The 23,226-nt window shown below is 37.5% G+C and overlaps 2 protein-coding genes and 1 long non-coding RNA gene across 5 annotated transcripts in view; 2 read left to right on the forward strand and 1 right to left on the reverse strand.

Annotated features, from left to right (window-relative positions):
- The window catches only part of bace2 (beta-secretase 2), a 15,621-nt gene extending 12,739 nt beyond the window's left edge, over positions 1-2,882 (reverse strand). The window contains exon 1 of the mRNA XM_027163521.2: positions 2,424-2,882. Within this exon, the coding sequence (XP_027019322.2) occupies positions 2,424-2,702 (279 nt within the window). The 5' untranslated portion in view covers positions 2,703-2,882. The remainder of the gene's footprint in view (positions 1-2,423) is intronic.
- Positions 2,859-21,895, forward strand: LOC125139959. Of its 3 annotated transcripts, none has more exons than XR_007139148.1 (3): positions 2,859-2,995; positions 7,136-7,259; positions 20,560-21,895. It is a non-coding gene; the product is annotated as an uncharacterized LOC125139959 (long non-coding RNA). The 3 variants fall into 3 exon arrangements; XR_007139149.1 differs by lacking the exon at positions 20,560-21,895 and adding an exon at positions 12,673-13,919; XR_007139150.1 differs by lacking the exon at positions 20,560-21,895 and adding an exon at positions 12,885-13,919.
- Positions 21,896-23,099: 1,204 nt separating this feature from the next.
- Positions 23,100-23,226, forward strand: part of dscamb (Down syndrome cell adhesion molecule b) — a 113,818-nt gene continuing 113,691 nt past the window's right edge. The window contains exon 1 of the mRNA XM_027163526.2: positions 23,100-23,226. This exon is cut by the window's right edge and continues 894 nt beyond it. The gene's annotated coding sequence lies outside the window, so the exon portion shown is untranslated.

A 23,226-nucleotide genomic window follows, 5' to 3' on the forward strand; every position in this document is an offset into this window, starting at 1 on the left:
CATGCATCTGTTACCTGTTTGTAACAATTAGCAGATGCGAGCCACTCCAGCCGTCGCCTCGGCAGACCTCGACGGATTCGACAATTAGTGTCTTGTTTAAAAAGCCGGGTGTCAATTAACATAAGTACCGTTAATTATGTATCCATTGAGCTTCTTGGATTGGGTTTTAAACACTCGCATCATTCGGGGTCAGTCTGTCTAGTCATCTGAGGAGGAGATGAGAGGAGTGAGAGGAGATAATGAAGACTTCACACAGAGCAGCACAGACAGAGCAATCAGCAAATCATGATCTAGTTGAACTGCGTTCACGTGTCGTGGAGATCATAAGAAAATCACATGGTAGCCTGAGCTCATGGTCTTGTGGGATGACGAGGAAAGAATTGGAGGAAAAGGAAGAGGGAACTTTGTGACAAAGGGAACATTATTTTGTAAGTTTATATAAAATGTTCTGTACTGCAACCTTATGGCTGATAAAGAGGTGATATAAATAAAATGCAGTCTTTATTTTATGTAACAATTTAAAAAAAGCAGACATCTTATCAAAGACAATGTGCTACAGAATTTTAAATGATTCACTGAATCGTTTCTGTCCAACTCTCAGCCTGCTTTGCACAAAGGCCACTCAGGCGTCAGTTGTGTCCTCGTTGAGACATCCATCATCTGGAGCTTGACATCTTTTTGGTTTCATCTGATGGCTGATGTCATGGTCCATACAGCATTTATGGGATCTCAACCATGAGATGTATTAAGAGGGTTACACAAAAGTTTAAAAATATTAGCTATACCATAGAACCCAAGGAAGTGTAGAAAATGGTGAACCACAAGGACATTAGAAAGAACAGGAAATGTCTTATGAGGGAGCTTTAACAGCAACTTTAATAGTGCTGCAGAAATATCTGGCAAGTATCTGGTCATGGGACAATCTCTCTCTTACTGTCTTGTATTACTGAAGCCCTTTCTTACAAAATACATAAAATCATACATGCATACATAAACACAACCTGTATATTACCCCATGAACACTCTACCTGGTGAAACATGCTTGTGGCAGCATCATCATTTACAAAACATGGATTTATTTCAACTTTATTGAAATATTTTCATTCACGGGAAAGGAAAGTGAAAGCCTTCTTTTGTCTACATATATTCTACATTCAGGCTGTTTTTTGCTGTCATTTTATAAGCAGCACAATGGATTTATGATCTAGGTCCTTATTGTGTTTTTAATCCTTGCGTTTAAAGCACACGCTTGTTCACTATATTAATCATTAAAAAAACACTTGCACCAAAAGTAATCTCATCGTCTACAAGTAACACACACAACACAGAGGTGTGTGGTGAATAATCCATTTCCGGTGAACATGTTCCCTTTGGTCGTAATCTCAGTCAGCTGCCTGCCTGGTAATCATGTGAACTCATGTGAGCTCCAGCTTTCAGGCCCACAGCAGACATATGAAGGAAAGTCTTGGTCTCCCTTGTGTTACCCAAGGGGTACAATTATAGTTTCTCAAATCACATGCTGCACCATGCTACCCTCAATACCACAAAGCCATGTTCGTATTTCTTTTTCACATCCTGTCTACACAAGGCTTCAGAGAACCGCAGCATCTGAAATCTCTGCTTGGTTCATGGACTAGATATTTTGTGTTACTCGACTGAGTGCTAAATAAAATAAACTAGAAACTGCATTAGAGAGAAAAAATAAGCAGGTTGCTTTATAAGACAACGATACTTCAGATTTCGGCGGCAAACCTTCCAAAACAACGTACATGTGAATTTTAGACCTCGAGAAATTATAACAAACAAATCAACGTAGTTAAATTGGCTAATAATTTATCTCCAGCTTTGCTGTTAAAAATTCTCCAAATTGATGTCGATTGGCTTACAACAAGGCAAAAGAACATAACTCCATGTTTTAAAAAGATAACTGGTGATGGGAAAATAAATTCATTATAGTTCCTAAATATCCTAATAAATCTTTGTATAAGGTTATGAAAGTTTCAATACAGGATGAGACAAGTAGCACTTAAGAACACTAGATATTAATATAACTGTAATTATAAAGAAACATAACAGAAATACAGCTTTCTGATGTTTACAAGCAGATTTACAAGCAGATGTGAGATGATGTTCTTCAGAGACACAAACAGCCTGATGTTAATGTTCTGCTGGTTAATGCTCCTGATTCCTACAGTAATGCTGTGGGGTCTGTGATATTTCATTAAAAATGATAACAGTGGTGAATTTCACCTATAATTATTAAGTTAGATGTATTATTTAGAACGTATTATCAGTACAGATGTCTGGTCATACTGTATATAACCAATGAACCAAAAAAAAAAAAACCTCGAAAGCGTGTAGACCTGAAGGGCAGTTTGAACTTAATGTGTTCAGTGCAAAATATTATAATAAAAACCACTTACTGTCTGTCCTGGTGTCCCGATGTCCATCTGTAAGTAATAACCCCGACCAGAGTCCCCTTCTAAATTGTCCACCATGTTTAAGAAGTTCACGTTTCCAGCTGGATCTAACGCGAAAGACAAACCGTCTCCAGACGCGCTCTGGTTTCTCTTTAACGAACTGAGCTCCAGAAGCACAGACGAGTTCAACTTTCCACTAAACATCTTCAGAGGGACTCGATAAAGTGACTGTGAGCTCCAAAACCAGAGACACACCAGCGGCAAGCTGCGGACACACATCATAACAAAGCGCTAAATCCTGCTGGTGGGACAGAGAGAAGATCAAACTCGGTTCAGAAGACAAAGTGGTGCCGTGTTCCTCTCGCCCATGTCTGACCCTTCTGAGTAATTAGTGATGAGATGTTAGACAAGTCCTGGAGAAGCTGCACGGAATAACACGAGAACAACAGCTCCAAAGCGCACTGGAGAACTTCCTGAAGTCCATCTGACGGATGTGACGATTAAGAAGCTCTGCCTCAAAAACTGCATGGATCTGAACGAGTGACTCAGAATCAGGGCAGTTTTCTGCCTCATTAGTAAGTAGATTGTATAATAATGATAATTATATCAGTGAAGCAAAATGTGACGATTTTATTAATGTCGTTTTGTTGAAACTTGTGATATGTTTTATATATTTATTCATGTTACATTAAAAAAAGTCGAGATATTTGTTTACACATTTAATTGTGTTAAAAATGATTATATTTAATACAGTTACAGTTACCTTTAAACATACATCACTATATTACTGGTCCAGTTCCACTCATCATTTGTGGTGTTCAGAAATTAAATAATAGCTAATAAAAAAATGGGAAAAAATTATTTTCAGTCACAAATTCCACATGTTAAACATCTGGCGGATCAACAGACCAGGCACATGGAGTCAAACCTATTAGGAAACTATAATCAGAACTAATCAGAAAAATATAATTAGAATAAAACAATCAGGATAACATACAAGATACAATGGATTTGTAAAGAGAGTGACAGAGTATGTAATTTACACTGTGAGTGAATTTAAAGTCCTGTCATACTGTGTGTGTGCCAGAATATGACTGAGTACAGGTGTGTGTGTGTGTGTGTGTGTGTGTGTGTGTGTGTGTGTGTGTGTGTGTGTGTGTGTGTGTGTGTGTGATTAGTTTTCCGCTGAGAGAGTTTAGGTGTTGAGGTCATTTCCATAGGCCAAACTGTGGACTGGGAAGTGTAGCTCCAGACCAATGTCATTCCTTCACTGTCATGACATCATCTTATCTGATGTGTCCACAATGCTGATCTTATATAAACATTAACATGCCCCAAAAGCAAATTTACTTTTAGCAGGCTAGTGTTGGCGTTCATTTGCATTGTGCAGTTATATATAACCATGTTCAAGCTACTGGTTGCATAAATAATAAAGATTGCCAACATTGGTTGTTGTGAGCATAAGTAACCTGCCAGATATGATGCTAGTCAACAACAACCACAGACTACATTCGTTGGACTAAATGTAAATCTTTCATTCACTCATCCTTTGAAAGTAAAGTCAACTTGTCCAGTATAAGCCTGGATCCATCTGGTCAGCACATTGGAACAAGCTTATTGCAATGGCAGGTAGTTCCCCCAGTCCTTTGATGAGTTGATGAGTATAAAGGATCTCCTACAAAAAAGTAAGATCCCACGTCTGAATACTGGTTGGGGTTGGAAAGTTGTCAGACCCTAAGTTTATAACTCATTATAGCCATGGGCGTAAATCCCGGGGGGGACGGGGGGGACATGTCCCCCCCCAAACGTGTGTTGTCCCCCCCCCCCAAAAAAAATATATTTAAAAAATATCGCACTCTCTATTGCGAAAAATATATGTATGTATACCTAAATAATTGTGTAAGTAGAAAAAAAAAAACAACGCAAAAAATGCATTCAGAAACAGTTGAGTTCCCCCCTCCCCTTCCTCACAGTGGTTTGACCCTCCCCCTCCCCTTCCTCACAGTGGTTTGACCCACTGCGTGCTTTCCCAATCATCTCACCTAGTCTGCACACAGGTGCGCGGCTGCGGCGCAATTAATGTTAAACTCCATTAAGTCGGGGATTAAATTCCCTTTAAATAAAGCGAGTCTCTTTAATGTAGTTGATGCAGACATTCATAAATTAGTTGCGGCAAAAATGCTGATTACGGATGTAATTTTCCATGAATCTGCTATATTAGTGATTAAAATATGACTTATCTAGTTAACTTTAGCTTGTTTAAAATAGCTAGTTAACGTTAGCTTGTTTACAATAACTAGTTAACGTTAACTTGTTTACAATAGCTAGTTAACGTTAGCTTGTTTACAATAACTAGTTAACGTTAACTTGTTTACAATAGCTTGTTAACGTTAGCTTGTTTACAATAGCTAGTTAACGTTAGCTTGTTTACAATAGCTAGTTAACGTTAGCTTTTTACAATAACTAGTTAACGTTAGCTTGTTTACAATAGCTAGTTAACGTTAGCTTGTTTACAATAGCTTGTTAACGTTAGCTTGTTAACGTTAGCTTGTTTACAATAGCTAGTTAACGTTAGCTTGTTTACAATAACTAGTTAACGTTAGATTGTTTACAATAACTAGTTAACGTTAGCTTGTTTACAATAGCTAGTTAACGTTAGCTTGTTTACAATAACTAGTTAACGTTAGCTTGTTTACAATAGCTAGTTAACGTTAGCTTGTTTACAATAGCTAGTTAACGTTAGCTTGTTTACAATAGCTAGTTAACGTTAGCTTGTTTACAATAGCTAGTTAACGTTAGCTTGTTTACAATAGCTTGTTAACGTTAGCTTGTTTACAATAGCTTGTTAACGTTAGCTTGTTTACAATAGCTAGTTAACGTTAGCTTGTTTACAATAGCTAGTTAACGTTAGCTTGTTTACAATAGCTAGTTAACGTTAGCTTTTTACAATAACTAGTTAACGTTAGCTTGTTTACAATAGCTAGTTAACGTTAGCTTGTTTACAATAGCTTGTTAACGTTAGCTTGTTAACGTTAGCTTGTTTACAATAGCTAGTTAACGTTAGCTTGTTTACAATAACTAGTTAACGTTAGATTGTTTACAATAACTAGTTAACGTTAGCTTGTTTACAATAGCTAGTTAACGTTAGCTTGTTTACAATAACTAGTTAACGTTAGCTTGTTTACAATAGCTAGTTAACGTTAGCTTGTTTACAATAGCTAGTTAACGTTAGCTTGTTTACAATAACTAGTTAACGTTAGCTTGTTTACAATAGCTAGTTAACGTTAGCTTGTTTACAATAGCTTGTTAACGTTAGCTTGTTTACAATAGCTTGTTAACGTTAGCTTGTTTACAATAGCTAGTTAACGTTAGCTTGTTTACAATAGCTAGTTAACGTTAGCTTGTTTACAATAACTAGTTAACGTTAGATTGTTTACAATAACTAGTTAACGTTAGCTTGTTTACAATAGCTAGTTAACGTTAGCTTGTTTACAATAACTAGTTAACGTTAGCTTGTTTACAATAGCTAGTTAACGTTAGCTTGTTTACAATAACTAGTTAACGTTAGCTTGTTTACTTGCTTGTTACATAGTGCACTGTAACTAACACGCCAAAGCCGTTTCCCACACAGTGTTTTATTTAGGACGACTTGGCATAATGTTAACTTAACATTAACGGCCACAATTAGCATATTGTTTAGCATATTTACTAAATGAGCACTGTGCTACGTCCGAACTGACCTCACTGTATTTTTTGTATAATCAATTTCTATTCTGTTCTTAAGTGTCTTAATTAATTTTAAACCTTTTTTAATTACTTGTTTTTATTGTTGTGATTATTTTTTTTTTTATCATAGTTTTACTTTCTTTATGTAAAGCACTTTGAATTACCATTGTGTATGAAATGTGCTACAGTATAAATAAACTTGCCTTGCAGAAACTAGATAAAATGACGGAGAAAAGTAAAATTTGAACCTGCGACAAACTTTGAAAATAACCGCAATGACACGTCTCCATGCTACAATAATAACGATAAAAGCAAAGTTTTTCACTGTGGGGACATACAGTGTCTTTATAAGTACAATTTGACTGTATTATTTGTGTCCCCCCTTCAAAAATTGCTCATGAGAAATTTTATATTTATTGTCCCCTGTTAAAGGAAATTTACGCCCATGATTATAGCCTTATATCCGCTCAGTCACAAGAACACCCCTGATGCAAACTCCTGATGTAGAGCTGCTAAAGAATTTTCTTGACTGTTCATACGTCATCATTCCTTGTCTTTATTAATGGCTCTGCAGGTGTTGGTTATATTTTGTTCTGTTATATTTAGTGCTCAGACTTCTGCCAGTAGTAAGAGAGCACAATATCTGTCTATTTAGAGCTTGTACGTGGAGCCGATCACCTAATCAATGAGCTACACTGTGGCCTGCCAGTGCTTTTATCTGAACAATCTATTCAGCTGCTCTGGCATTTTGTATCCGATGCCTGTTCTCTGTTAGATGCAAAAAATTGATCAGATTAGCAAAAAAAAAAAAAAAAAGCAGGCTCACATACTTGTTGTGCAAACAGGCAACATTAGTCTTGACTGGAGCTAGAGAAGCACCAGAAGGCCCTGGTTTCATTGCATATGTCCACCAATATGGATTGTTTCAACCATGCACGGTGTCATGAATAAACCACACTGGTGGGGATTTGTCCTATATTCTATCTTAGATATCTGCTGAGAGATTGATGGCTGCTGGAATGGCTGCAGTGATTGGAGTGATTGCTGACATGCAAGTAGCAGTAACTAATTCCTGGTGAGAGGGAGGAGCAAAACGACCTCGCTAACATACTGGTACGTATTCAGTTAATCTGGTGAAACCATCTATGACTTAGTGACAATGGCAGGTATGTGGCCACGCCAACCTTCTTGAATGAACTCTGAAATGATTAAGCATCAGCTTCAATCTTAGTAGAGCTAATACTAATCCACTCTTACACAAGTCTATGAGAGGTAATTACTGCGTGAATTAATCCGACTGTAGAACTATTATTCAGAGTACATTTAGATTTTTAGGGCAGAATGTAGTCACAAGATTTTACTAAGATAATCGGGCAGATACAAAGATCATCAATCACAATATTATTGACACATACAAGTGTTGAACAATGACCCCTGGTAGTAAGAACAGATGTAATAGAACTACACATTAAGTAAACTCTTTCTTTCTTTCTTTCTTTCTTTCTTTCTTTCTTTCTTTCTTTCTTTCTTTCTTTCTTTCTTTCTAATGGTATACTGGACAATTAAATATCAGTAGCTGTTCACTATTAGAGAATCTGTGTCTCTATTAATAAATACCTTAAAATAGCCAATAGACCCTGCAACATACTGTATACAGCAGATTTCTACCCCTGCTCCCAAAATGGATTTCCCCTTCTTGCCATACATAAAAAGGCCACAGGAGGGCCATGTACTTTAATATCATGGCGTTGCTCCTTTAGAAACCCTAAATGCATGGTTTAGTAAATAAAGCGGATTAGTAAAATACCCAGGCTCACATGCATGTTGTGCAAAAAAAAGCTTCACATCTGATGAAAGTCCTGATTGGAGCCACTGATGAAGAGAAGACAGATTTTTCTGAACACTTTGTTCTTTTTCACACTAAAGCCAAGTCTTGTTACCATCCAAGCTTAGATTTCACACGTCACATGATCCAACAGCATATTGTCTACATTTACATTAAAATTATTTACCTTGACTGTACAGTAGGGACATGAGAGATGGACAGGATGGTATAAAATATTAAGGAACATACACAGACATTAGTTTATATATATATATTATTATATATAATATATATATATTACTACAGAATTCAGCTTTACAGTAGTATCATTTTTTACTATGAACACTTACTACACAATGATACTACTGTAAAGCTGAATTCTGTAGTAATATATATATATTATTATATATAATATATATATATTACTACAGAATTCAGCTTTACAGTAGTATCATTTTTTATTATGAACACTTACTACACTATACTACACTATACACTATACTACACTATACACTACAGTATACTAAACTATAATACACTTACTACACTACTACACTATACACTATACTACACTATACAATATACTACACTATACACTATACTACACTATACTACACTATACACTATACTACACTATACTACACTATACTATACTACACTATACAATATACTACACTATACACTATACTACACTATACTACACTATACACTATACTACACTATACTACACTATACTATACTACACTATACAATATACTACACTATACACCACTATACTACACTATACTATACTATACTACACTATACAATATACTACACTATACACTATACTACACTATACTACACTATATACTATACTATACTACACTATACAATATACTACACTATACACTATACTACACTATACTACACTATACACTATACTACACTATACACTATACTACACTATACTACACTATACACTATACTACACTATACAATATACTACACTATACTACACTATACTACACTATACTACGCTATACACTATACTACACTATACACCACTATACTACACTATACACCACTATACTACACTATACACTATACTACACTATACAATATACTACACTATACACTATACTACACTATACTACACTATACACTATACTACACTATACAATATACTACACTATACACCACTATACTACACTATACACCACTATACTACGCTATACACTATACTACACTATACACCACTATACAAGATACTACACTATACTACACTATACAAGATACTACACTATACACCACTATACTACACTATACACCACTATACTACGCTATACACTATACTACACTATACACCACTATACAAGATACTACACTATACAAGATACTACACTATACTACACGACACTATACTACTCTATACAAGATACTACACTATACTACACTATACACTATACTACTCTATACAAGATACTACACTATACACTATACTACACTATACACTATACTACTCTATACAAGATACTACACTATACACTATACTACACTACACACTACACTACACAATACTACATTATACTACACTATACTACACTATACACTATACTACTCTATACAAGATACTACACTATACACTATACTACACTACACACTACACTACACAATACTACATTATACTACACTATACATTACACTATACACTATACTACACTACACACTACACTACACTATACTACACTATACTACACTTTACTATGCTGTATTACATTATACTCCACTATACACTACACTATACACTATACTATACTACACTATACTACACTATACATTACACTATACACTATACTACACTATACTACACTACACACTACACTATACTACACTACATTATACTACACTATACATTACACTATACACTATACTATACTACACTATACTACACTTTACTATGCTATATTACATTATACTACACTATACACTATACTATACTACATTATACTACACTATACACTACACTATACACTACACTATACTACACTATACACTATACTACACTATACTACACAATACTACATTATACTACACTATACATTACACTATACACTATACTACACTATACTACACTTTACTATGCTATATTACATTATACTACACTATACACTATACTACATTATACTACACTATACATTACACTATACACTATACTATACTACATTATACTACACTATACACTACACTATACACTACACTATACACTATACTACACTATACATTACACTATACACTATACTACACTACACAATACTACATTATACTACACTATACATTACACTATACACTATACTACACTACACACCACACTACACTATACTACACTATACTACACTTTACTATGCTGTATTACATTATACTCCACTATACACTACACTATACACTATACTATACTACATTATACTACACTATACATTACACTATACACTATACTACACTACACACTACACTATACTACACTACATTATACTACACTATACATTACACTATACACTATACTACACTATACTACACTATACTACACTTTACTATGCTATATTACATTATACTACACTATACACTATACTATACTACATTATACTACACTATACACTACACTATACTACACTATACACTATACTACACTATACTACACAATACTACATTATACTACACTATACATTACACTATACACTATACTACACTATACTACACTTTACTATGCTATATTACATTATACTACACTATACACTATACTATACTACATTATACTACACTATACATTACACTATACACTATACTATACTACATTATACTACACTATACACTACACTATACACTATACTACACTATACATTACACTATACACTATACTACACTACACACTACACTACACTATACATTACACTATACTACACTACACACTACACTATACTACACTATACTACACTTTATTACGCTATATTACATTATTATACACTATACTATACTACATTATACTACACTATACACTACACTATACACTATACTACACTTTACTACGCTATACTACATTATACTACACTATACACTACACTATACACTATACTACACTTTACTACGCTATATTACATTATACTACACTATACACTACACTATACACTACACTATACACTATACTATACTGTAATCAGAAAGCTGTACCCAGTTGTACCCTACTACTAATTGAAATACTAAACCATCCCATAATGCTTATTTTAGTTGCAGTACATCTGTGTGGATCTTCCAAGCAATATTGTGTATTGTGTAATTACAGGCAGGGAAGTGGAGGTGCACAATCTGGGATTAAGCGGTGAGGGTGTTGGGTGAGCGCACTGTAATGACCTGTCCACATGTTTCTTCTCCAAAGCTTCTTCTCCAGCCTTGGCCTGTTTATATGAGGCAGATTGGGACATTGTTTGTTGCTGGTGATCAGAGCAGCAGTCCAAGTCTGACAGATTCTCTGAGACTCCACAGAAGGTGTCTGAGCTCTGTTATAGTCTAATGCCAAGTCTTGTGCTTGCCTGTGGTCTCTCTCTCTCTCTCTCTCTCTCTCTCTCTCTCTCTCTCTCTCTCTCTCTCTCTCTCTCTCTCTCTCTTTTACTCTCTCTCTCTCTTTTACTCTCTCTCTCTCTTTCTCTCTCCTTTTCTCTCTCTCTCCTTTACTCTCTCTCTCTCTCTCTCTCTCTCTCTCTCTCTCTCTCTCTCTCTCTCTCTCTCTCTCTCTGCCTTGTATCTCTCAATTTGTTAATTCATTGCACTCATCTGAATGTTTATGGCTTCTCCTTAGGGGTTCTCAAGTCCCACAGTGTACAATATTGGCATGGCTTGCTAAATTAGGCTGAGTGAGAGTTTTTAGTGAGTGTGTTTAAAGATTAATCCAAAGAGATGTTTAACTCACAAATGGGTACAGAAAAAATAGCAATAAGCATTTTCTGAATGATGGTTTAATAATGATGGTACAGTAGCTCAGCTGTCAGACTCAGACACGTAACGTCCATTTGTGAAGGCAAATTCTTATATGGGTGTAAAATCAGCAGTCAGAGCAGAATGGTCAGACTGGTTTAAGCTCACTGGAAGTCTACAATAACTCGAATAAACACGAGACAGAAAACTTCTCAGTAAATAAGACATCGTGATCCTTGAGTTTAATGGGCTGCATGGGCACAGGCTCACTGAAACAAGATGGAAAAAAATGTCATCTTGTCTAATGAACCTTAATTTCCGCTGTGATTATTTAGGGTGCAAACTTGTTGTGTTTAATGTAAGCAGTTCAGACTGGTTGTAGTGGTGAAATGGTCTGGGGAGTTTTCTTGGTATGATCTGGACCCCTAACACCAATCGAGCATTGTTTGAATGTCACAGACTGTCTGAGCATCGTTGCTGTACTTGTTTTTTTTTGTTTGTGTGTGTGTGTGTGTGTGTGTGTGTGTGTGTGTGTGTGTGTGTGTGTGTGTGTGTGTGTGTGTGTGTGAAGCTATACCAATAGCTTAAATTTTCTTCCACCTGCCACAAACCTAGACTCTTATTATTATGACAGCTGAGCTTAACCTCATCTCACTTTCTCTCTCTCTCTCTCTCTCTCTCTCTCTCTCTCTCTCTCTCTCTCTCTCTCTCTCTCTCTCTCTCTCCCCTTGTGTGTGGGTGTTTTTCGAATGTCAGTAGCTGACATGCTACAAGCAGAATAACCAGAGGCAGAGCAGTGTTGTTTCTCTAGCAATTCTCCAGGAAATGTGGAGACAGCGTCAGGTTCGAGATTCTCCCCAGTGTTTTCTGTCTGATGGGAGAGCGTGAGAGCATCTCCTGTTTATGATGCATTGGATGGAAAATGCACAGGCACAAACCTACAAACATAATGTTTTCTTTCTTTGTAGAAACCGACTCTTCTTTTGTCACCCTGACTAGAAAAACCATCGAAAGCATCCATTTCATTCTGTGTTTACTTCAAATTCCAAATGTTCTAAGCACTAACCCTTTTGGTCAAACCAGTAAACACAAAGTGTATGTGTCATATGTCCTATTGTGTAATCTCCTATTGTCTTTATTGGACAGTGGCAATGGGGGTTATTTGGATGAGAGTAACATGAACACCTGCGGAGAGAAAGATATCAGCCATTTTTTGTAATAAACTGATGTGAAACCATACTGTATATAAATGTACAATACTTTAATTTGAAAGACATCAAAGGTCCATTTACACCAGTTATCCCAGGGAGACTTTCACACAGTGTTATTGTGAATGTTTATTGATGTGTAATAATCAGAGAATTTCATTCATTGAGAATTAAATCGTGTATCATGTTGGCATTAACACCATCAGTTCATGCTTTGAGTTGTGTTGAATTGCCCCAGATTTCTTTTCTGCATCGGCTTAATACGTCTATACATTTAATAAATGGTTCTGGTTATAACCCTAATTAAAAGCTAAATAAAAGGAACTTTGCAGTTGGTTAGAGATTACCTGGACAAACAGAAGACTTTTCCAACAGTATCTCAGCTTTCACTGTGTTTCATTTGATTTTTCTGTTCACTGAGCCGGTCTTTATAGCCCTGTTCTCATAAGCATGCTCATTAGCTAAGTACTGGATTCAAATAAGAATAGCGTGCACCCTGAAATAGAAGTATGACTGATCTGTTAAAATGAGACACAAGAGTGCTATAAAAATGCAAACTAATTACTGGTGTTAAATATTATACAGTATGTTTACACACTTCTTTTTTCCATCTTTTAAATTATGGAACATAGAAATATGTTTAAAGATGAAATATTTTTAATGTTAAATTCTGTATTACTGATTTTGTCAAACTTTTACACACAATATTACCCAGCAGTCTCTCTCTCTCTCTCTCTCTCTCTCTCTCTCTCTCTCTCTCTCTCTCTCTCTCTCTCTCTCTCTCTCTCTCGCTCTCTCTCTTCCATTATCTACATCTCTCTTGAGGGCCATGGTGAGGGTGGCATCTCCAAGGTATTGCCCTTGCCAGCCATCTGTGCTCTGACAGCTGTGCTCTGGATGGAGTGAGGTTGAGTACTGGTGCCCTACTGCCCCCCCCCCCCCCCTCATGCCCCCTATCTCCTGGCAAACACACCTGAAGCATCACAACACCATGCAACTGCAAACTGTCTCGTTTCATAACTGCAACTTGTGTTTCACACCAGCTACTCAACCTGCGACTGGAGTGCTAGTGAAGCAGGGATCGATGGCAGGCAGTACCAAGTGAGGAACCAGTCAGTGTTGTAACGTGGTAATGTCTAATAAAAAAGCTCGTATGTAGCCAGAAATTCTATTATTACTGTAAAAGAAGCTGAGTGCTAATTCCACCTAAGTGGAGTGGATCAATGGAGACCTAGTGTCAGGTGTTTCTGAATGCTCTGCTACCCCCTCCCTGAGTGGTGGAATGGATTGTTCTGAAATGATTACCATCAAGGCCAATCCAATAATGATGCAGCTCTGCGCTGAGCTGAAGCATGTGCTCCTTTTTAGACATCTCAGCCTCCCTCTCTCAGATTTACACCATCCCTTACTGCCTCCTTTCCACATGTGTGTGATGTAAAGGCTTTGCTGTGATAGCAGCATGGTAATGAAACAAGGGAGCTTCCAGGTATACACACACACACACACACACACACACACACACACACACACACACACACACACACACACACAGCAGTGCTGCAGGATAAGGAAACACATGGTGTACTTAGCCTTTGGCTGCATGAGAGTGATTGTGTGCAGAGAGGAGAAAGATAAAGAAAAGAGAGGGAAAAATGGGGGTGGGGGGTGGATGGGGGGGGGACTTCATACATTTTTATGACCACATGAGATAAGGTCAGTTGTGTGCCATCGTTACTAGGCAACGCGGCGCCCTTGAATTCAATCGAGTTGTGAAGCTGAGGAGTCAGATTCAAGAGTGCTGTTTGACTCACCTTTTTTAAACCAGCTAGATGACACAAAACCAACACAAAACCAACATGCTCATTATTCTTAATGAATGGAAAGTACAGATAAATACCCCCCCCCCCCCCGAAAAAAAAAGATCTGATCATACAGAAACATTCCTCATATGGAGCCTTGTGTCTGTTACGTTATGCATCATTTCATGCTCAATTAGATCTCTAGTCTATGTAAAAATCCTCGAGTGTGCCGTTAGACAGCAGAGAGTAAAATGCTCTGTATCAAGGAGACTGCTCTCATGTACCCCACCCCTTCCCACATCCACACCCACTCCTTCATCCCTCCCTCCCTCCCTCCCTCTCTCTCTCTCCCTCTTTCTCATCCTCCCCCTTTTACTACCCTCTTCTACTCACATTTCGAGCTCCTCTGTGTCCTAGTTTAGTACTTCAAGGTTGGCTACAGCTATACGCCGGTGCTTGCCTTCCATCTAGCCAATGGTTGCAGTTGCAGGGTGGGGCTCGGACATGGAACGCCAGTGGGAGACTGTGTGCTTGTGTGTGTCTGCGTACGAGTGAGTGTGTGTGTGAAAAGGGAGATGGGCCAGAATATGTGTGAAGCACATAGCACAGAGAATGAGAAAAATGGCTTCCTTGCAGTCATATTCCTATAGACCAGGGAAGGTCAGTGTTGTTTAAAAAAAAAGGTTGGATCTGGAGAGGATCAGGTCTCTGCTTCAATATTTCTTTCCTGACAAAAATCCACAGTGACTGGACATTTTAGACATTGTTTAGCATCACTGTGATGCACCATTAGGACCACAGACTGATTGTAATTCGTCCTTTTCAAAACTCTACACAATACTAAGCATTTATTTCTCAGACAGGATCACAAATACAGGATTATATGATATTTATGATATATTAGCTGACTATTTTTCAGTCACAAATGATGAGAAGAAATACAGCACGAGCTTGAAAATAAAATATAATGACAATATATTCTGTTTAATCAAACAAATAACTACAATATTTTTTCTCACCTTATTTATATTTTGTACTTTAAATACAACCCATAGTGTCTCGGATAGCAAAGACTTCCCAAAGGTTATAATGCTTAAAAAAACTCAGAGTGGAAGCGGACAGAATCCTGACAGACTGCATGTGATGTTGCTTAAAAGTGTTCGATATTAAATCTATCTAACAAGAGAACAGTGTACTGTATGCATCATAACATAGGTTTTTATGCAAACAATTATAACATCATCATGTGATTTAATGTTTCAAATGACTTTATTTAAAAATAAAGACAAATTAATTAAATAAAAATAATAAATAATAATTTGGGTATATTTTTTTTTTGCTGATGTTTGATTACATTTCTCAGGCTCGAAACACCTTCATCTCATTTGAGACAAGTGACTAAGGGAAGATCGTCCCACGTGTGGGTAATACTGTATGTGCTGTGGTTATAGAACACTATTGGAAATACTAAGAGACCCTGAACTCTGTTTGTGAGTATGTTTGCATGTTCTCCCCATTTTAATGAGGGTTTCTCTAGTTTCCTCCATTAGTTACCCTGTGAAGCTTCCACCACCATGCTTCAATATTGGGATGATCATCAGGGTGATGCACAGTGCTGGGATTATTCCAAAAAGCTTTTTCAAGAGTGTTCCTGTTTCATAAACCCTACGTTGTGGAGCGTCTAGGTACCCTTGGCCTCTTGGCTGATCTCTGTCCTCCTTACCTGGGTCACTGGCTTTTAGTGGATGTCCTCTTCCTGTTTATGCCATATTCTTTCTTTCCTCACAGACTTGTTTTGATAGCTCTGTGCTATTGGGTATTTACACTTAGTTCACAACATGACAGTTTAATTGTACATAGATCAACTTCATTAGCATACGGAATAATTCATGCAGATGAATACTTATGCAAGGCACTCTAAGCCAAATTTGCTGTCTGAGGAGTAGGTCAACATAATTAACTAAATAACCAACTATTTAGTTATGTAGGTGTGTTTATAGCTTAACACTTATGACTATAACTCAAATAAAGTATAAAATAACACTGTGTATTAAATAAGCTGTTTTTTGACCAGAGCTCCATCACAGCACCAGCTAAACATTACCTACACAATCCTGTAGCATGAGCACAGTCCTATGAGGTATAATAGAGATATAATATTAGGAGGAACAGCCAGGCAATGCAGCACCATCACATTACTACCTCACATCTTTGTTACTACCATATTATTTATAGTTACACGACTGTCTTTTTTTCTGCTTTAGTTAAAGCTGTCCTCTTTTTTAAATCAGAGCTTCCTCATTCAATTATTTGATGGTCTTTGGCCTGAATTTTAGTTCAATAATGCTGTAGGCTGTTTACTGAGGAATCTAGTCACTGTCAACTCCAGTCAATCTGACCCAACTTAAAGGTCACGTCTCCTATAGCAAGGCTCTTCTGGTCTGCTGTATAAAAGAAAACATGTAAAGATGTGATAAAATTATGATATTTAAACCTGACAAATTTAAATGCTAAAGCCATATAAACACTGGCTGCATTTCAGTGTGTAGCCTCGCTAGACAGTAGCATCGCTAATAACTATTTACGCGTTTCATTCGCACGGCGGCGTGCCGCTGGGTTCTCAAACTATTGAAACAAAATAGATAAACCAATTAATTGATAGATTAGCGCATACAAACAACTCCATGGTAATTTATTAATAAAGAAGGAAGTGTTGAATTATTATTATTAGCGGGCAAAGTGACATCATTCTCGTATGTACTGTAGCTTGTAATTAAACTGCTTTCGGCTCACACACACACACACACACACACATACATACACACACACACACACACACACACACATACATGCATGCATACATACACACACATACATACACACACACACACATACATACATACATACATACATACATACATGCATACATACATACATACATGCATACATACACACATACATACATACATACATACATGCATACATACATACACACATACATACATACACACATACATACATACACACATGCATACATACATACATACATACAAATATATCTAAAGAAATAAACCTTTATGTTTTATATCAGTAGCTTTCCTTCCCTTTGCATCCGTACCATAACTATACAAAACAAAAGAGAACTACAAACAAAAACTCTGTAGACTACACAAGTTCACACCGTCAGTAATTATTCCTTTAGGATGCTTACAGTATGTGTGGCTCAGGCAATCCTAGCCTTTGTGGACATAAACATTCATTTTTGACCCTCAAATAATCCAAATAATTTTTAATGAACTGTAAAAACTTTCATACTTCTATAGACTTGTAACGTAATCCCTAATGATTACTACTTACATGTCTTTAGGTATGACACCAGGGAACGCTGGTAATTTTATACATTGTTCTATTTGGATCGACGTACGCACCGGTTGTGTTTTTGTCACCTTCTTTGTTTAAGGTGACAAAAGGGATCATATGGCAGTCATTTGGACTCTTATTCTTGGCTAATGGGCAACACAACGAATGTGGGGAACCTGATCCGTCGTTAAGTGGCTCCGAGTTCTCTGGCTGACATTTTGCCAATGATAGGGAAGTCTGTGTTTGGTTGTAAGGGAACCTTGTGTCTGAGCCGAGTTGTCAAAACAAAGGTGCTCCCCTGACAGGCCAGGTTTGTGTGTGTGTGTGTGTGTGTGTGTGTGTGTGTGTGTGTGTGTGTGTGTGTGTGTGTGTGTGTGTGTGTGTGTGTGTGTGTGTGTGTGCATATAAAGCAGTTTAAAGTCCCTGAAGGTTGCCTGGGTCTTCGTAATAGGTGTCAGCCAGGAGGGAAGCCTATCATACAGTTCACTTTTTTCTACAGCTAAAAATGATTCACATTTGTGAGAATTTTTTTCTGTTTGTGATAGAAAATGATTATTATTTTGGATATCTTAATATAATTGGCTATCATTGTAACATTCAATATGATCATTTAATGTCTTTCATTTAAATGTTTCTTTGTAAAGCAGTTTTGTCAATATTACCTATCACAGAGCAGCCGTACCGACATGACAAATAAAAACTAAGAGGCAATTGAAAGACAACCTGTCCTCTGCTGGGTGACAGTGAACTGGGGGATTTTCATGACAACACCATAAACCTGAGCACTTCATTTTATTACAAGTCTCTGACATTCAGGTAAAATTATTCACTTAAGCAAAAAGGAATTTTTTAGGATGTATACGTCTTTAGAGTATCCAGGTGAGATTATACACACTAGCAGAAGATGAGTCATGAGCTCCGTACGTTCCAGATGAAGAAGGAGGAGGGACAGAGCAGAAATACAGCATCAGGTAGAATTTGGCAGGTCTGGAAGATGAAACAAGACTCAGCAGGATGAATATGTCAGGATCTGGCACCTGCATCACATTGGGTCCCAGCACATATAGGAAGAGAGCACATACTATCAGTAATAACTAAAGTTCTCCATGTCTTCATTTCAGCCCTGCTTTATTCCTCATTACAGTCAAGTTAATATTCTGTTACAGTATAATGGCTTGAACATTGATGAAACAATTACTTAAAAAAAACTCATCACTTAACCTATTATAATATTATATGCAAATTATTAGGGATTAATACCATGGTCACAGAAAACATCTGGATTTCTCAGTAGTTCTACGATCCCTGCATGTGCGGTCACCCGGACTGTATGACAGTATTTGTAATAAATGGCTCTATCATACAGCTGTCATTCCCTGGAATCCTCTTGGTGTTGGTTCTGAATTACAAAAAAAAGATCTGACCATTCTATCGGGTTGGGGTGAATTACCAGGATCGCATATAGCACAATGCCTCCTGACAGGTCATGGGTTCAATATTGAGCTCAGATTTCTGTCTTTCTGGAGTTTCCATAGGTTTCCTCCATTTTCTCCAATTTCTATTAGTATTACAAGTGGCCAAGGTTGATTCAGTATGTAAAGCTTCACTATTGAGATGATTGTCAGGTTGATGCACAGTGTTGGGTTTATGAAAAATTATTTTTTGTGCCAAGGACAGAAAGATCTCCAGAGCACAGTCTAACCCTAACCCTAACCCATGGGTGGTGATAAGAGAGATAATGGCATGAGGAACAAAATCCAAATGAGAAATAACCGGTTACCTGAAGTTCCTGCACTCGACTTTACCCTTTTTTTTTTTTTTTTACCACATTTTTCCTCTTGTTTTACAGAATTGAATGTGCACATTATCCCATCCAGCAATCACAAGCACCTGTATACTGCTTACTACTAACTCTAACCCTAACATACTACACATCAGTGTGCTCCAAGATCATAACCAGTCTAGTTTAAAGGAAAATGTCCATGTAGCTGTCACTCATTTCATCTCACTGATCATCATCTACTTGGTGTTTCAGCAGCCTTTAACATCATCATTTACAAGACTCTTCTGACTGTCCTCGTGGTGTACATGGCACAGCATGGTTTTGAGTTTTATCTAGAGCGAAAGGCATATCAGGTGACATGGAGGGAGAATCCACATCTGCTCCATACAGACTATTTACCCTGCTTTTTCAGTGAGGTCATACTGTATCATCACATGGGTTTTCATACCACTGCCATACTGACGACAACCATTGTCATCTTGTTTCTCTACAGATCTCAGCAATTTTATTTCATCATAGATGACAGCTTACCAGCTACAATCCCAACCAAACTGAGCTGCTCTATATCCCTAGACATGCATAAAATATTTTCTGGACAATATTGAGATCGCACCACCTGACAATCAACTATTCTTCCTGCCTCTCGTCACTAACTGAATCAGTCATGCGGGTTTCTTCTTTACAACACTAAGAGGATCTGGCTTTTCAGTCCACGGGGTCCAACGGGGCGTCCGCGTGGATAAAAAGACCCAAATGCAGCATAGCAAAAAACACGATTTATTAAACGAGACACAAACAAAACCGGGAAACACTTTGGGGAAAAGAAACGCGAAACTCAAAAAACAAGACACGGAGACATTCAGAGGCCAAACAAAGACGAGGATTCCCGTGAACACAAAACGTAACAAAGCATAACAAAAAGACATGTCAAAGTTTGGGCTAGATCCTGACACACAGAGGCCACTCGGGTACTTGTTCGGCCCCTTTGACATTCCCAGGACTACTGGTTGGTCTGTCTCTGTGCACCATGTGGCCCTTGCACCCACCCAAGCACTTATCATGCCCTGCTCTGCAACAGGCTCCCGTTGAGCTTCTACCAAGCCTGGACTTGACCCGCTATCCTTCAAGATACAAAGATGACAAAACTCTGTCTGTCTGTCTGCTGAATCATTGGTGGCCTTCAAACAAAGACTGAGGACCTACCAAATACTTGCATTAACATTTCTATTAAAACATCCCCTGTCTTGTGTGTTTTCTTTCACTATTTACCATCTCCTCCATTGGGGGTTAAGCTTGATGATGTTTTAATCCCTGACCTAGTGAATTAGCACACGGATATGTTTCGATAGAGTTCGATTCAATTCAATTTGGGACAACATCTCATAATGCTTGTGAGAAGGAGCTGCTTGTGTTAAAGTGACATGTAACAGTAGGGGTGAGTAGTGTGTACTGTACTTGCCCCACTTGGTAGAATGATGGTCACATGTTAGATGTCCCACTGCTCGATAAGGTGATGATCATCTCCTATACGAAGGGGTTTCTATATTAGAGTTCTTGTTCCAGTGCTATGTTCCAGCAATATGCCATGTGTACAAAAAAAGGTGTGCACCATATTTTGCAATTTCTCACTAAAATGACATCAGTGTTTCTAAATTCAGTGCTTCTGGTGCAAATACAGTACAAGCAATAAGAACAGGTATAGAGCTGTCATATTAAAGCTCTGTCCAGAGGAAAATGCTGTAGTCTTATAGACTACTGTACATCCAACCAATCAGGAAATAGAGGCATCTTTACTTACCTGTTATATGTCAGTTCTGAAGTATTCTCTCTCTCTCTCTCTCTCTCTCTCTCTCTCTCTCTCTCTCTCTCTCTCTCTCTCTCTCTCTCTCTCTCTCTCTCTGCAGATGTTCCAGAAATATTACATTCAACATGTGAATCAAGTCTGTGTGTGTGTGTGTCTGTTTGCGTGTGTGTGTTACAGCCGAATAAATTAATGGATATCTGACATGTGGCCTAATGATAATTAATTTAATATAACTACCTCCAATATTAATCATTATGTCATCAACTTTATAGCTACAACATTGAGCTTTAAAACCTCCCATGTTTAAATCTAATAAGTGAGATTGTTCCCTATAAAATGTCCCTTTTTTAAAATCTCATCATTTGTCAACAAAGGCCACATGTCAACTTTATACCCACTTACACCCTTAGAACTGTCTCCATTAGTTATCACGTGTAGCATGGTTTAAGATATAGATTAAGTCATTTGTGTTGTCCTGTCATCTGATCTCTCTCTTTTTAACTAGAACAATTTTAAAAGAAACATTACATGGGGGAAATCAAGGCTGGGCTGCTTGGGTGGGACCGGCCTGGGGTTGTTGCATGCCCCACACCGTCTGGGGCTTGCGATTCGATCCTGTCTCTGCTTTGTATGTGTAAAGTTCTTCCCAGGGGTTCTGCAGGTTCCTCTACCAGGCCAAAATCATGCATGGTAGGCTAAGTGACACACACTTACTGTTCCATATCCACTACATAGACAATGACAATTGTCCACTGACAGACAGTGTTTTTTTAAACATGCTTTTTTCTGTTATTTTCATGCCATAGACCACAACTCACTCTTTCACATTCTAATCAAGCATCACGTTAAATGTAAATGTTATTCCTGATAAAAATTTTTGCTCTTTAAATATTTAGTGGTTTAGTTTTTAAAAATGTGTTTAATGTGTTGAAACCTTTGCAAATACTAACCAGGATGGAGGGGCAGATACACACCTTTCTGCTCTGTTTTCCTTTGGAGCTTAAACCGGTGTTGTTATTGGTGCTTTATTTTATTTCATTTTTTTCTTTCACATTCCTTATTGTGTGCTAACGTGAGAAAAGCAAAACATTTGCTAAATGGTATGATTTCTATTCACATACATGTTAGTGTTTTGTTTGTAACACACCCATTTTGCGCACATAAAGGGCCTGATGGAGTGAGTCAGGTGTCCTCATGTGTTTGGAGCGACGGAATTCAGAGAAGGTGAATGGATACAGAGTCTAGAGTAAAGACGTCTCCTAAAGCATCATGTGAACCTGCATCTCCTGAACAGTCTTCATTAAGGCAATCAGATGTGCACATGATTAGTTCACCTGCACCTGCACCGATCAGCTC

This window comes from Tachysurus fulvidraco, chromosome 22 (genome assembly GCF_022655615.1).
Source record: "Tachysurus fulvidraco isolate hzauxx_2018 chromosome 22, HZAU_PFXX_2.0, whole genome shotgun sequence".
NCBI classification, from domain to species: Eukaryota; Metazoa; Chordata; class Actinopteri; order Siluriformes; family Bagridae; genus Tachysurus; species Tachysurus fulvidraco.